At 46.4% G+C, this 16969-nt stretch overlaps 1 protein-coding gene across 2 annotated transcripts in view; it reads left to right on the top strand.

Moving 5' to 3' along the window:
- LOC138747453 (aryl hydrocarbon receptor-like) overlaps positions 1-16969 on the top strand; it is a 91997-nt gene that overhangs the window by 65988 nt on the left and 9040 nt on the right. The window contains exons 7-11 of one of the 2 annotated variants that reach the window (XR_011347505.1): positions 905-1107; positions 1722-1831; positions 3808-3949; positions 6795-8247; positions 8346-9007. Coding sequence is in view for 1 of the 2 variants with exons in the window: in XM_069906689.1 (XP_069762790.1) it covers positions 905-1107; positions 1722-1831; positions 3808-3949; positions 6795-8247 (1908 nt within the window). In the remaining variant the exon portion in view is untranslated. The remainder of the gene's footprint in view (positions 1-904; positions 1108-1721; positions 1832-3807; positions 3950-6794; positions 8248-8345; positions 9008-16969) is intronic. The other variant, XM_069906689.1, reaches the window with a different exon arrangement.

Genomic DNA, 16969 nt, shown 5'->3' with positions numbered 1-16969 from the left:
AGGGCTTTCCGCTCAGGGATATTGGCTTTGTCGCGGTTGTTTACTTCATTGGGAGCATTGCCGGCTGCCTCTGATGACTTAAGTGGTGCAACGTGCGGGAGTAATAGAGCGCATGCACGGGTGTGCAAAGCATCAGTATATGGGTGATGGATCTCAGATGCAGGAAGAGGAGAGCGAGAGCATTAGGATCGCCTGTGTGGCAGGTTGAAAATGAGAAGGTTAGAAGAGTTTAGCTGGGTGGTGTTTGGGGAGTTGAAGAATGCAATGTTGTGTCTCGAGATTATAAAAGAAAAGTCGACTTCACAGTGTGCTGTGAGAAACGAGTGAGTGTATTCTTTATTTGTTTGCAAGCTGTGGTAAATCAGTGCTTTTACAGTGTCCCCATACTTGACCATATTGTAGCCGGTCAGCACACTTTTCACTACACATCTGTAGAAATTTGCCGATGGCATACCAAACCTCTGCAAACTCTTAAGGAAGTAGAGGAGCTGATGTGCTTTCTTCATGTTGTCATTAATGTGTTATAACTTGATTGATCAGCCTCCGCTTGCCCCAGTCTCTTACAGACTGTCTGATAGATCCACCTTGAATGCCTTTCAAACTTTACCATAGAAAGAATGGTGAAAAGTACTTAGAATGGTCCCAATTTCTTCAGTTCCCAATTCTAAATCAATATGTAGTCACCGGGCGGATCACTGAATCATTGCCCTTTTGCTTATCACGAATGTTCACTTGCCAATGCACCTGGTGTACCTGGAAATGAAAAGCTTGTGAAGATTAGTTTAGTTGATATGTTGGACTTCGCAGCTTCAGTTGCTCACGATTGTATCTTTCTCTGTTTGAAGTGACACTAGTTTAATTAAAACCATTTGTTTCTTTTCCTTCTCCTCATTGATATGTTTAGGCTCTGCACATTGAAGGCAGACTGAAGTACCTTCATGGACAGAGCAAGCGGGCGGGAGATGGCTCCCTCCTCCCACCACAGCTGGCACTGTTTGCCATTGCAACTCCTCTCCAGGTGCCTTCGATCCTTGAAATCCGGACCAGGAGTGTCCTGTTTCAGACGAAACACAAGCTTGACTTTTCACCTGTTGCATGCGACGTGAGGTATGTGCCACTTTGGATCACAGCGAGTCCCTTTAAATGCGCTGAGATGCAATGAAAATCTTAGTTGTGTGTGCTCCCCAGTTAGGACAAAAAAAAATTGCCGCTCTCTGGTGCCATTTTGAATTTAAAATTTCACAGAGGTCATGTTTTGCTGCCAGTTTCAGCATTAAGTATCCCAAAATTTAAATCTGTGGCAAAATTTACATTTTGACTTGTGTTCTCTTGTAACTTCCACCTTGATCTCCCCGACTTTAAGTGATGTGCCTGAATCCTTGTCTCAGGAAATGATCAATGTAGCATCTCCGCGTTTATTTTCATGAGATTACTATGTTACCCATGCATCTGACCATTTTGAGGAAGGAAAAAAGGTCTTCGTGCTTGCAAAGGGTTGGGATGTACTTGGATGCTGTTAGGAACTCGGGCAAATGGAAAAAAGGAAGAAGGAGAAACGAGAGGTCTTCAAAGCTGCAATGAAACACCAAATGGAGGCACCATTTTGGGTTCTGTTCACAGTGATTGTTCTCTTTTTTGATAGCAGAATGTGGCTGGTCTTCCTGTGAGATAAATAACTAGCAGAGGATATTGACCCTTTTCAATGTCTTTTTCTTTTCCAGGGCAAGGATTGTGCTGGGTTATTCAGAGCTGGAGCTGTGCATGAGAGGTTCAGGATACCAGTTCATCCACGCACACGACATGCTTTACTGTGCTGACAACCACGTTCGGTGTAAGTTGCGGTTTTCTTTTTTTTAAAAAAAACCTTTATTCACAAAGGAAATGTAGTGCGAAGGCTCTTGCTGTCATTTGCTCTACCATATGCATGTGTATAATAGTCGAATTTTGTGGACCAATTCTTAGGGTAAAATTTAGGGGGTTGACTATTACACGCATACTACTTTTGATCACAATATGGCCCTATGTCGCTCGGATAGGTGGGCAGCTGGGACTGGGTGGCAAGTCTGCATTTGGTGATCAGGAGCATGGCTGGGGCCTAGCTAAGAGTCAGCAGTTGAGACGTTTGGAGCTCCAGTGGACAGGCAGCTGGGGCAAAAAATTGAATTTACATGGTGTTGACTATTACAAATGTATATGCGGTATTAATTCTCTGTGTCATTCAGTCTGTACATTTAGGTTCAATACATAATAGTGTTAGCACTTTTCTCTCATACATAAGAGCATTAGCAGTTGTGTGGCGCCCAGGGTTGTTTGAAGGGCTTTCTTACTGGATTCAGCCTCTCAATGTCCAAGAGTGGAAGAATATTAGACTGAGGTTGTTCTCCTAAACGTGTGGCCTTTGCGGTGGCCACACCGAGCTTCAGTGCGTCCCTCAGCATGTACCTCTATGGCCTGGAATATACCAATCGGCTGCATTCCCTCCTTGACTTCACGCTATACTGGAAGATCAACAACTTTCAGGCATATCTGAGAACGTTTTTCACTTGAGTTGACGATCTTCCAGCACCACTGGATGTCTACCTTTGCGTGCGTCTCTGGGAACAGCCCATAGATCAGTTGTGCTGGTGATGAACCTGGGCAAGGACCCTTGCATCCTTCTCCCGATTCTCTCCTCCAGTCTGCAAAGAAGTGCAGTTCTGCTACAGGAGAGGAAATCGTTAGCTATTGGTTTCACATTTGCTCGAGTTGAGAGGCCATAGCTCAAGTCCAACTCCAGAGACTTCAGCCTCAAACTCCAGGCTGACCCCCCCACGCCCCCCCAACCCCCTGCCTTGCACAGTCTCAGAGCTATGCTGCCAGTGATGTTGCCCTTCGTGGGATGCTGAAATAAACCTCTGTCTGCCCATTTGTTGGTGTAATTGTTCCTGTGACAGCATTTTCAGAGAGTCGTACACAGAAACAGCAAGGACACAGGCTACTGAATCCCCACCAACCATCAACTAAGAATTTGCACTAATTGTAAGCTGATTCCCATTTTATTCTCCCAATGTTCCCATCAACTCCCCCACTCACCCACACACCAGAGGCAATTTACTGCAGACAGTTAACCAACCACCACTCCCCCACATCTTTGGGATGTGGGAGAATACCAGCATATATCTTTTTTATAACTTATAAATTTAAGGGTGAAAGGGAAAAAGTTTAGGGGAACTTCTTCACACAGAGAGTGGTGGGAGTGTGCAACGAGTGAAAGGGGAAAAGTTTAGGGGGAACTTCTTCACAGAGAGTGGTGGGAGTGTGGAATGAGCCGCCAGCTGAAGTGGTGAATGTGGGCTCAATTTTAACAGTAGAGAAGAATTTGGACAGGTCCATGGATGGAAGAGGTAAGGAGGACTATGGACTGGGTGCAGGTCAGTGGGACTAGGCAGAAAAATAGTTTGGCACAGAATAGAGGGGCCTGGGTCCTTTTTTTGGTTTGCTGTAATGTTCTTTGCTCATGTGAATAATGTGATTAATATTTCTGAACCAAAATTAAAAAAAAACTAGTCATCATTGCATTGCTGCTTGTGGGATCTTGCTGTGTGCAAATTAGCCACTTCATTTCTGCCACTGCCACCATTAATTGGCTGTTAAGAGATCACTGGAGAAATGCACGTGTGTTTCCCTAAGCGTCGTTTCTTGATTTTCTATTTCCACACGTCTGACCCATGTCACATGCCATGGGATGGGGTGTTTCTCACTGATCATTTATGTCCACCCCTTTCCCCCCCACCCCCAACCCCCCTTTCCCCTTCCCATTTCCTCCAGTGATGAAAACCGGTGAAAGTGGATTGGTCATCTTCAGATTACTGACAAAACAGAACATGTGGATCTGGGTGCAGGCAGATGCTCGGTTGGTGTACAAGCATGGGCAGCCAGACTGCATCATAGCAAAGCAGAGACTCTTGACGTATGTAGACTGAATCTCCGCACAATTTATTTCAAGCATTTAGAGCTTGCATACACTGTTCAATTAAAATGTTGAGCTGATTCAGAAAATTGTTTGTGAAAATTATTTGGGCGGCCCGGTTCACGTTAGCAGTTGGCGCATTACTGTTATAGGGATTCTAATCTGGCACCGTCTGTAAGGAGTTTGTACATTCTCTCTGTGACCTGTGTGGGATTTCCCCAGGTGCTCCAGTTTCCTCCCACCCTCAAAAAAACGGACGGGGTTTATTGGTTAATTGGTGTACTTGGGCGGCACGGGGGGGGGAGAAACAACTTTGTGTGACCTTTTCTTCCCATTTTAATTGGTCTGTTTTTCACAAGTTCATCAATGCAATACAATATAATGAAGTATTCTAATTTCCGCCCCCCCCCCCCACCTTCCAGCTCAGTCTCTTTCCCTTTCCCGTTTCCTTTCACACATATAATTGATTCATACCTCGTCCCTGACCGTATCCAATTAACGTAGTTTGTTGGTCTGGACTCCTCCCCCAGCCGCACTGCCTGTGTTCTGAAATTTCTTGGGTTTTTTTTGCTTATTCCTTGAAGAAGGGCTCAGGCCCGAAACATCGGCGATATATATCTTTACCTCCTGTGGATGGTGCGAGACTGGCTGAGTCCCTCCAGTATTTCTGTCTGTTTTTACTACAATCACAAAGTCTGCACACTTTTGGGTTTTACATAAATAATAATGTTCTCTGTATTGCTAGCAGTGAAATGGATTCTAGCCTCTCAGTTTAGAGGCTTAAACTAGATCCATTGACACAAGTTCAAATCCCACCCTGGGTGCTGGGAAACTTAAATCTGGTTATTTAAGTAACCCAAAAAGAGAAGCTAGCACCAGCACTGGTAGTTGCACCACCTCTCTGGTTCACCAATGTCTGTCAGCGAAGGAAATCTGACCTAAATTTGACACTTGACCCACAGCAATCTGCAGGACTTCTCACCATCCTTTGAAATGGCCCAGCAAACTATTCAGTTCTAAGCAATTGGGGATGGGGATTAAATGCTAGCCTTACTAGTGCCCACATCCCTGGAAAATGAATGCGAAAACACTAGTGTAATATTAATAGTACAATTACACAACGAGTCGAGCTGCTTCCTCACAATGCCAGCAACGTGAGTTTGCTCCCGACCTCTGGCGCTGTCTGTGTGGAGTTTGCACATTCTCCCTGTGACCATGTTGGTTTCCTCCGGGTACTCCAGTTTCCTCTTGCGTCCCAAAGACGTGCGCGTTAGTAGGTTAATTGACTGCTTTAAATTGATCCGGGGGTGGGGGGGGTGCTGGCAGGTGGAAGAATCTCAGGCAGTTATTCCCAAAGTGGGCGGTGCTGCCCCCCTGAGGACGTGGAAAGATCCAAGGGGGTGGTCCGAATGTTTGTGTCTTGATGATGTAGTCTGAACAGGACAAACACCAGACAGATCAGACAGCAGTCGCCTTGAGGACTGGTGATCATCGCATTTTCACATCTGCAAGAGCCAAGGCTTTAAGTTTGTGAGCATTGCAAGTTATCTTCAGTCTTGTAATGTACAATTATAATATAAAGATATGATTGGGGGTCCCCACAATATTTCTTTGTTTTTCTGGTGTTTTGTGATTTATGTGGTTTTTAACATTTGTTTTTTTGCTAGAAATGCTTTATTTTGTTGTTCTCCTCTGTCGCGGCACACAATATATTCATTTATTTATATTTATGTAACATCAGACAGTGTTAACTTGTATTTCATTAATGCACATTTACATGTGATGCATATATATGTATTAGCCGGCATAGTTTTCGTTATGTATTTATGTCTAACTGTAACTTCTAATGTTAAGTATTCTTAACCATAACAGTTTACAGCGTGGAAACAGGCCATGTCGGCCCTTCAAGTCCGCACCAGTTCACTAGAACAACTCCACTAGCTCAACCCTCCCGTTCTCTGCCCATAACCCTCCAACCCCCTCACCTCCATGTACTCATCCAACCTTCTCTTAAATGACAGAAAGGACCCTGCTGCAACTACCTCATTTGGAAGATCATTCCATTCTGCCACCACTCGCTGAGTGAAAAAGCATCCTCTAATATTTCTCCTAAAGTTTTGCCCCCTTACCCTTAACTCATGCCCTCTTGTTCCCACCTCCCCTGCCCTCAGGGGAAAGAGTCTGTTTATGTCTAGTCTATCTATTCCTTTCATAATTTTAAATACCTCTATCAAGTCCCCTCTCATTCGTCTACGTCGCAATGAATAAAGTCCCAGTCTCCTTAATCTTTCCCTGTAATCCAGATGCTGTAAGCCAGGCAACATTCTTGAAAACCTTCTCTGCACCCTCTCCACCTGATGTGTTTGTTTTTTTTAGTTTTCCATTCGTACTTGTGTTATTATGTCATGTACTTTCCCTAGTCATTGAACTGCTACTGTATTTCCTTATGAAATACATACGCTTGTTTATATGTTAGATTAGTTGTTGTTTTAAAAAGGTGTGTTGGGGAGACCCCGCTAGGGATGTGGCCTAGCCAAGGGGGTGGCACCGTGAAAAAATTTGGGAACCACTGATCGAGGGGGACTCGAAGGGGATGTAGCGGAGAATAAAATAAGATGAGTATAAATGGGTGGTTGACGGTCAGCACGAAGTCATTCAGGCCAAGGAGCCTGTTTTCTATGCTGAATGACTCTGAATAAGTTGATTGTGAGTGTTTCTGTCGCGTTGATCTCGCAGCATGTCTTGCCTTTGTGCTGCTTCCGCGATTATTCTTGCATATGTGCTTCTTATTGCCCTACTTGTCCGAGTCTTCCATTGAGGAATTCACTTCTTTTTCCCCCCACAGGGATAAAGAAGGGATTGATCACTTTCAGAAACGCACAATGCCATTCCAACTACCCTTCTCGACAGGCCAGGCTGTCTTGTATGACAGCAGCTCTCCACTGCTTGGGCTCACCAACCCACCTCCTTCTGAGAATGGCAACTCCAGCGTGGCACAAAATGGATGCGTGGATCCCAACTCACTCCTTGGAGCCGTGATGAGTCAAGGCCAGGCGGTTTATATCAGGCACCCAGCAGTGGAGCCCAAGTATTCCTTCAGCCGAATTGGCGGAGCAGTTGCCAGCGGATCTGCAGCCAATGCATCATCATCCCCGAATGGAGAGAAGAATCTAAAAGAGGAAGATCCCAGCGGGGAAGACGATCTATTGTCCATATTGGATGACATCCTTCAAAGCGACAATGATGAGGGGTTGACTGCCCTCCCCAACGTACTGGAGAGCTTGTCACCAGAGGACTTGGAGCTCATGCATTGGGTGGAGAGCTCACTGAGCATGGACTTGGATGCCGAATGCCCCCTCAATGACATGGTGACAAACGACCAGGTTTTGTCCTATGTCCATGAATCACTAAAGAAGAAGCACAGACAGGGTTCACACCAATCAGCTGGATTGAAAGAAAATGTGGGCGGAGGGGACCAATTGCCTGAATGCTCAGGAATATCACAGAGGCAAGGTGATCGGTTACCTCAGACAGCATCCTTGCATGCGCAGCAGAGCACGTCATCGTCAATTCCTGAACAGTCCTCCAAGGCATGTTGCTTGCGCCAAGGAGCCATGCAACCTTGTAACCAAGCACAAAGCATCCCACAGCAGCACTTGTTACAGCCGTGGGACGTGCATTGGCCCCATTCTCTGCAGCAGCAGTATGGACAAACCTTGGGTCCCGTGCAGCAGCACACCGTCCATAAGCAGCAGGCCCCGAGACCAGACCTTCAACTGCAGCAGCGCATGGAACTATCTGACCAGCAAGTCCCAATGCAGTACTACAACCAACAGTCATGCCATTATGCACTGCAGTCCACCTATCCTAGTCCATCTCCAGTCACTGGACTAAATCCTGCTGCCCCAGTAAACTGCAGCATCAGCAATGGATATCCGAGAACTGTACGGAGCTGTCGAGGGAAGTTGCAACAAAACCCATCCCTTTTTAAGTCACCATCCAGTGCCCCTCCCTGTGTTGCTCCTGCTCAACAGAGCAGACTTGACTTCTGTCATCCAAGCGCTGGACTAACTCATGAACACATGCTTTGCAATCAAACAGACTCATTCCCTGGAGCCAGCCAACCTAATGGGGCGGCATGTCCACTTTTCAGCTCCACAGCACCTCATGTGGGAGGGAAGAGTCCAAACCTTCCTGCATTTCACCCAACATCTCCAATCCCATTGTCCCATGTGAACAAATACTCACACATACACTCAGAGGAACAAAGCAGTTGGTGTACTGTTGATCTCTACAAGGTAAGCTCATGATTTTAATTTGAAGCAAGAACACAGTGGTTACTTAACAATGACTGTCTTATGAGATCTACCGTTTTTAATTTCCTTTTCATTGTCAGATCTGAAGTGGGTCTACATTCAGTCCACATCGGAGAAAGTGGAGATAATGAGGAGTATTCTGGGCACTCCAGAACCCTTTGGAGGCAGATACTCTCATGCAGAAAGAACCTTCACAGAGCATTTTTCTATTCTTTTGGATGTGTAGATTTTTGTCTCCCTCATGGTTATGAATGTAGGAATAACTGAAATGTTCAGGACTGCAACAGATAGATTTGTCCTGGGCAAGCATATCGAGCAATATACCAAGTAAATGAAGTTGAAATTGGGTCAACCATAAGTTGATTGAGCGTTAGAACTGACTTAAAGGATAAATGGTCCACTCCAGTTCCGATGGAATGCATTTCCAACACCTGGAGATTTTTGTGATTGACCAGTGCCTGCCAACCTTGATTCCAATTCCTTCAACCACAACCTCTCAATCTCCATTATTTTGGTTATATTCACTACTGTGGTAAACCACTTGAATGCCGGCGAATCCCTTGTGCCAGGGAAGGAGGTGGGAGGCATCAGAATGGTAGGCCTCCCTAGCTATTGCCTTAGGTGACAGAAAATCGATGATTGGGCAAGGAACTCTAGACCTGTTCACTTTTAAGAGTTATTCCATCTCGAGTGACGAGCAGGTACTCTTTTCATCAAGCACAATGAAGGAGCAATTTTAGAGGTAAAGACATTTAGAAATGAGTGTTTTGTAAATCAAATCCAGTTCAACCTCAAAATGGGAACTTTTGCAAAAGGAGGTTCTTGAAAAAGAAAATGAACTTGGTCTTTTATAATCCTCAAGATATTGTGTGGTACCTATTCTGAAGTGATAATCTTTTGGTTCCTGATTCTTGTTCAGAAAAATGTAATTCCTCTTTCAACATGCAATGTACTGGGTACTCAACCAATAGCAACTAAACTTCCTCTTTTCAAACTGAATGGGCCAATTTTGTGGCAGACATGGCAGCCTGATGCAAACCATCAGTGATCATTTGGCTGGCTCTCTTTATGTCACACCCTTTGAAACACAGAACCATTTAACTTGGCCCTTGGGACACTTCATCATACAGTTTATTGAAAGCGAAGGCCCAATCCCATCATCACTTGGGATAGTCATTAAATTCTGGCCTTTCCTGTGATGCCCACATCCCATGAATGAATATCAAAGGTTCTCAAAGATATATTTGAGAGTACACATGAAGAATAATTAGAATCATGTTGGGCTCAAAAGGCTAAATGCTTAGTACAGTCTGCAGACCTTCCCTTGACCTTAGAAGGTTGGGGTGGTGGAGAGGATCAGTAACTCAGAAGTTCCATGCAAGGAGTTAATGTCTTAAAATTTACGCAGGGCCACTATGGAGTAAAATCGACAGCTTTTCATATAACTGCTTGTAATGTGTGGAATTCATTCTGCCACTTGGTGTCGGCATTTGGATAAATGAAATGTTCAAGGCTGAGACTTTTTTTGGAATGAAACACGCAAGTCTGCAGACCCTGTGGTTGAAGTTTAAAAAAAACGCTGGAGAAACTCAGCAGGTCAAACAGTGTCTTTTATAGAGCAAAGATATGGGCAAAATGTAGGCAGGAGCCTGGGGAGGGGCAGGGGGTGGAGTACAGCCCCACAGGCAGGAGGTAACCGGTGAATAAGGGAGGGAGGGCACAGCAGCAAACGGGAAGAGGGGCGATGGCTCTCTGAATGAAGAGGGAAGGGGTGGAGAGCTGAGGGAAAGTAGACAAGGGAGGGAGAGCAGAGAATAGGTTAGCAGAAACCAGAGAAGACGATGTTAATGCCATCCAGTTGGAGAGTGCCCTCAGACAGAATGTTAGGTGTTGCTCCTCCAATTTATGGTTGACCTTGGTTTGGCAGTACATGAGGCCATGGACAGACTTGTCAGTATGGGAGTGGGGCACAGAATTGAAGTGGTTGGCCTCTGGGAGACCCCCGTCACTGATCCGGACAGAGTGAAGGTGCTGAGCGAAGTGCTCTCCCAGTCTGCCCCCAGTCTCTCCAATGTAGAGGAGACCACACCGGATGTAGTAGACGACCCCTGCAGATTCTTGGCTCTTTTTTAAAAAAAAAAATGTAATTTTACTCCCACAAAATTATTTTCCAACAAAGACGACATTTTGCACAATGAGTAGTTGAACTGGATGATTTTAATTTGGCTTGTTGGGCACTGTCACTAGAAGATTGTAATGCCTGAAAAGCTTTAGAGATAGTGGATGCACCGGTTGGCGTTGACGTGGATTTACAAAAGGAAAATTGTGTCTGAGTCATCGGATGGAGCTCTTTGAGCATGTGACTAGTGGACCAGATAAGGAGGAACCAATAGTGCAATGCTGTTACAGTGCCAGTGACCTGAATTCTAATCATCTGCTGTCTGTAAGGAGTTTGTACCTGTATATTCTCCCTGTCATAAACAGGAAAGATGCTGGAATTGTAGTGGAATTCACAAAAGTGCTTGAGAAACTCAGCAGGTTACACAGCATCCATGGGGGGAGGGGGGTGACCAATGGTTCGGTTCTGAGCCCTTTGTCAAGGTATAAGCAAAAAGCAAGCAGGTGACTGAATAAAAAGGTTGGAGGGAGGAAGGGAGAACAGGCCAACAGGTAAGAGGATATTGGTGAGAGTGTAGAAGAGAAAAAGCTGACAAGTGATGGGGGCAGAGGATAGCTCTCAGTGAAGGGGAGAAGGTAGGCAACTGGAGGAAAGGAGACAGATGGGGAAAGAAAAAGACTCGGGGTGGGGGAGGGAGAAGGGTGGAGTTTAGCAGAAACTGGAGGAGTCGACGTTAATGTCATCTGGTTGGAGAATGCCCAGACGAAATATTAGTTGTTCCTCCGATTTACAGGTGCCCTCAGTTTGGCAGTACGTGAGGCTGTGGATAAACAGTCGGCATGGGAATTGTGTGTGGAATTAAAGTAGTTGGCCACCGGGAGGTCCCTATTGTGCAGTGGTTGGAGTGAAGGTGCTCAACAAGCGATCTCCCAGTCTGCGTCCAGTACCTCCAATCTAGAGAAGGCCACAATGGGATGCAGTAGATGATCCCTGCAGATTCACAAGTGAAGTGTTGCTTCACTTGGAAGGACTGTTTGGGGCCTGAATGGTGATGAGGGTGGCAGTATAACCTTTCCTGCAGTTACAAGGTAAGAACTGAGGGGGCGATTCGTAGGCAGGGGATGAGGGAGTCTTGGAGCAGTCACTGGAGAGGAGAGGAGAAGATCTGTCTGGTGGTGGGATCACGTTGTAGGTGGTGGAAATTGCGGAGGATAACATGTTTAATGCAGAGGCTGGTAGATGGGGACAAGAGGAATCATGCCCTTGATGGGTCTCCGGGTGGTGGGGGCCACGGCAGATGTGCAGGAATTCAAGAGATGTGGCAGGAGAGGGAAGACCACTTTTTTTTTAAGAATGAGTTTCTGCTACAGCTCAGCTGGATCCACTCTCATTCCTCACACACCAGATGCTTGTGGGTTTGAGTTCTAGTCAAGGAAACTTGAGCCCCAAGCCTTCGATGACTCTCCAGCCCATTTTCAGGCCACTCCACTTATTCTGGAGAAAGCTCCAAGTTGCCAAAAGCCAATACGCTGTCCGTTGACCTTGTGCTGCTTGCGTGCTTTTACTCTGAGCAAAGTGGCTGTTGAGTCTGTTTACCTAATGAAAGCACTGAATTTCATGGCAACCAATTGCAAGTGAAGAGCTTTGAGACATTTCTGAGATATGTGCTAAGCCAATAATGAGTCCTTACAGTTCGTCGTGTTGAGCTCCTTGTGTTTTTCCTTGTGGGCCTGAGAGAGGGGAATCCCCAACCTTCAGATCTCAGTGCTTGTGAAGACTTGTCCAATATTTCGACGACTATTTGCTTGCTGCAGAATCCTAGCCGGTTCCTGATTTTAATTGGAAGGAACGTTGCAACCAAAATGAAGCACAATCAGGTGTTTTACCAACAGGACTGCAGGTCTGAAGAGAAAGACTTGCATTTTTATGGCACCTTTCATTTTCAAAATGCCTAAAGCAACAGAAGGCTATTAAGTGTAGTCACTGATGTAATGCAGGAAACACAACAGTCAATTTGCACACAGCCAGCCACCACAAATACTTTACTTTGGCTAGGCTTCGCGGACGAAGATTTATGGAGGGGGTAAAAGTCCACGTCAGCTGCAGGCTCGTTTGTGGCTGACAAGTCCGATGCGGGACAGGCAGACACGGTTGCAGCGGCTGCAGGGGAAAATTCGTTGGTTGGGGTTGGGTGTTGGGTTTTTCCTCCTTTGCCTTTTGTCAGTGAAGTGGGCTCTGCGGTCTTCTTCAAAGGAGGTTGCTGCCCGCCGAACTGTGAGGCGCCAAGATGCACGGTTTGAGGCGATATCAGCCCACTGGCGGTGGTCAATGTGGCAGGCACCAAGAGATTTCTTTAGGCAGTCCTTGTACCTTTTCTTTGGTGCACCTCTGTCACGGTGGCCAGTGGAGAGCTCGCCATATAACACGATCTTGGGAAGGCGATGGTCCTCCATTCTGGAGACGTGACCCACCCAGCGCAGTTGGATCTTCAGCAGCGTGGACTCGATGCTGTCGACCTCTGCCATCTCGAGTACTTCGACGTTAGGGGTGAAAGCGCTCCAATGGATGTTGAGGATGGAGCGGAGACAACGCTGGTGGAAGCGTTCTAGGAGCCGTAGGTGATGCCGGTAGAGGACCCATGATTCAGAGCCGAACAGGAGTGTGGGTATGACAACGGCTCTGTATACGCTTATCTTTGTGAGGTTTTTCAGTTGGTTGTTTTTCCAGACTCTTTTGTGTAGTCTTCCAAAGGCGCTATTTGCCTTGGCGAGTCTGTTGTCTATCTCATTGTCGATCCTTGCATCTGATGAAATGGTGCAGCCGAGATAGGTAAACTGGTTGACCGTTTTGAGTTTTGTGTGCCCGATGGAGATGTGGGGGGGCTGGTAGTCATGGTGGGGAGCTGGCTGATGGAGGACCTCAGTTTTCTTCAGGCTGACTTCCAGGCCAAACATTTTGGCAGTTTCCGCAAAGCAGGACGTCAAGCGCTGAAGAGCTGGCTCTGAATGGGCAACTAAAGTGGCATCGTCTGCAAAGAGTAGTTCACGGACAAGTTTCTCTTGTGTCTTGGTGTGAGCTTGCAGGCGCCTCAGATTGGAGAGACTGCCATCCGTGCGGTACCGGATGTAAACAGCGTCTTCATTGTTGGGGTCTTTCATGGCTTGGTTCAGCATTATGCTGAAGAAGATTGAAAAGAGGTTTGGTGCGAGAACACAGCTTGCTTCACGCCATTGTTAATGGAGAAGGGTTCAGAGAGCTCATCTGACCCGACCTTGTTGGTTTTCGTGCAGTTGGATAATCATGTTGAGGAACTTTGGGGGACATCCGATGCGCTCTAGTATTTGCCAAAGCCCTTTCCTGCTCACGGTGTCGAAGGCTTTGGTGAGGTCAACAAAGGTGATGTAGAGTCCTTTGTTTTGTTCTCTGCACTTTTCTTGGAGCTGTCTGAGGGCAAAGACCATGTCAGTAGTTCCTCTGTTTGCGCGAAAGCCGCACTGTGATTCTGGGAGAATATTCTCGGTGACACTAGGCATTATTCTATTTAGTAGAATCCTAGCGAAGATTTTGCCTGCAATGGAGAGCAGCGTGATTCCCCTGTAGTTTGAGCAGTCTGATTTCTCGCCTTTGTTTTTGTACAGGGTGATGATGGTGGCATCACGAAGGTTCTGAGGCAGTTTTCCTTGGTCCCAACAAAGCTTGAAAAATTCATGCAGTTTGGCATGCAGAGTTTTGCCGCCAGCCTTCCAGACTTCTGGGGGGATTCCATCCATACCTGCTGCTTTGCCACTTTTCAGTTGTTCGTTTGCCTTATATGTCTCATCCAGGGTGAGGACCTCATCCAGCTCTAGCCTTAGGGGCTGTTGAGGGAGCTGGAGCAGGCCGGAATCTTGGACTGAGCGGTTGGCACTGAAAAGAGATTGGAAGTGTTCTGACCATCGGTTGAGGATGGAGATCTTGTCGCTGAGGAGGACTTTGCCGTCTGAGCTGCGCAGCGGGCTTTGGACTTGGGGTGAGGGGCCGTACACAGCCTTTAGAGCCTCGTAGAAATCCCTGAAGTCGCCAATGTCCGCGCTGAGCTGGGTTCGTTTGGCGAGGCTAGTCCACCACTCATTTTGGATCTCCCGGAGTTTGCGCTGAAGATGGCTGCATGCGCGACGGAAGGCTTGTTTCTTCTCTGGTCAGGACGGCTTTGTAAGGTGAGCCTGGTGGGAAGCTCGCTTCTTTGCCAGCAGCTCCTGGATTTCCTGGCTGTTTTCGTCGAACCAGTCCTTGTTTTTCCTGGAGGAGAAGCCCAGTACCTCTTCAGTGGATTGCAGTATGGTAGTCTTCAACTGATCCCAGAGGGTTTCAGGGGACGGGTCCATGAGGCGGGTTGCATCGTCGAGCTTTGCTTTGAGGTTTGCCTGGAAGTTTCCTCTCGCTTCGTCTGACTGCAGGTTTCCAACATTGAACCTCTTTCTGGGGGCTTTACTGTTCCTGGGCTTTGGCTTGAAGTGAAGGTTGAGCTTGCAGCGAACCAGCCGGTGGTCAGTGTGGCATTCCGCGCTAGGCATGACCCTGGTGTGGAGCACATCTCGTTTGTCACTTTCTCGCACCAGGATGTAGTCCAGGAGGTGCCAGTGTTTGGATCGGGGATGCATCCAGGTGGTCTTAAGGCTGTCCCTCTGCTGAAAAAGGGTGTTTGTAATGACAAGCCGCTGTTCTGCGCAGAGCTCCAACAGGAGGCGCCCATTGTCGTTGCACTTGCCGACGCCACCACAAATAACACTGTAATAATCCCCAGGAATATCTGATTGTTAGCACACAAATGCTTCAGCCTTTGACATGAAGGCCGGCATGGTTAGTGTAGGGGTTAGCGTGACACTGTCACAGTGCCAGCGACCGGGGTTCGAACTTGGCGCTGACTGTAAGGAGTTTTGTACATTCTCCCCGTGGGCTTTCTCTGGGGGCTGCAGTTTCCTCCCACCTTCCGAAACGTACCGGACGTACTGGGTTTGGAGGGGGGGGGGAAGGTTCGTAGATTAATTAGGATATTTGGGAGACACGGCCCAGTAGGGCCGGTCACTGTGCTGTATGCCCACATTTAAACTTGAATATGATTGACCATGCCATCCTTTGTAATAGAATTGCAAATAGACTTCTCTTTCTGTCTCCACTGTTATCTCTGGTGTTCCCGAGGATCTTTCTTTTTAGCCCTTCCTTCCTATCGGCAACTTCACCTGAAAACAAACCTTCAGTTTCCATGTGTAAGCTGGCAGTGCCAAATCTATCTCACTGCCACCTCTCTCCACCAAGCTGTCAGACTGCTTGTCAGTGTACAGCAATTGTTCCACGGTCATCTATTGCCGAGCTCTGGCTCTCCGCCCCTCCCTGGCAGTTGTCTGAATTTGACCAAACTGTTGCTATTTTATGTAGCCCTCAGACAAGTTTCTGATTGTATGTGCTTGTCGAGGCGAAGTCTGTCTACCTCTGGATCCTGACAAAACTCCACCCCTACCTCTGCTCATTTGTTGCTGAAACCCTTGTTGATACTTTTATTCTCCTGAGACCAAAATTTTCCAAGACTGTCCTGGCTGAAATCCATCTCTGAACTTTTATCTTGGGGGGGAAATAAAGACCTCTGCTAATTGCACTATGTCTTGTTCAGCCAAGGCAATATCTTTGCTTTGAAGCACTCATAATCGTCTTCAGTTCCCAGCCTGGCTTCACCTCTGCCATCCTTTAAATCCCCTCCATCCCTACAACCCTCTGAGATCTCTGCTCTCTTCCAATTCAAGTCAAGTTTATTGTCATCCAGTTGTACAAGTACAACCCGACAAAACAGCGTTCTCTGGTTCTTGATGCAAAGCCCAGTCACATAACCAGACAAACAATACATCTGCAAGACAAGCATTTCATCTATACAAATAAATATTGTTTCATGAATATGAGAGTCTTGGATGGTTAGGGTGAGCAGATCCTTTTGTCGTGCAGCATTCTCACTGCCCTTAGGAAGTGAGAATTCCCCCCTCCTTTGCTCACCCCCAATTTCAGTCGCCTGTCATGTCTTAAGCTTCCGAGGCCGCAAGCTCTGGAATTCCCTTCCTCAACCTCTTTGTCTCTCCACTTTGCTTTCTTCCTTCAAGTTGTGCGCTTTGTCCCAGCTTTTGGTCATTTCTCTTCTATCTCCTGTGGGAGTTTCTTCGAATGCTTCGCTGTATTAGAAGCTTTATATAAATGAAAAATATTACAGTAAAAGTCCAAAAATCCGGATGCCATGAAATCCGGATTCTCCAATTTTTGAAACTTACTGGGCTTCTGTGTGCGTGACTGCCACAGATGCAGAGCGGCAACAGATGACTACGCTTAATACAGGTCATCTTATCACAAAGAAATTCATTTGTACACTGGATTTTTCTTCTACAATGTTCATTTTAAACATTTCAAACTTTGCACGCTTTTTTGTTGTGAAACAAGTTTCCATTTTTGTCAAATGTTGACTATATTTTTCTTTAAAACGCCTCATTTTTGATAAAGTATTTTGTATTTGCTAACGAATAAATGATCAAAATTTACCTGTTCATCTCTCCTTTATTTCTCCTCAAA

This window comes from Narcine bancroftii, chromosome 12 (assembly GCF_036971445.1).
Source record: "Narcine bancroftii isolate sNarBan1 chromosome 12, sNarBan1.hap1, whole genome shotgun sequence".
Taxonomy (NCBI): domain Eukaryota; kingdom Metazoa; phylum Chordata; class Chondrichthyes; order Torpediniformes; family Narcinidae; genus Narcine; species Narcine bancroftii.
Note: the sequence above shows the minus strand (reverse complement) of the source record. Positions and strands in the feature narration are given on the sequence as shown.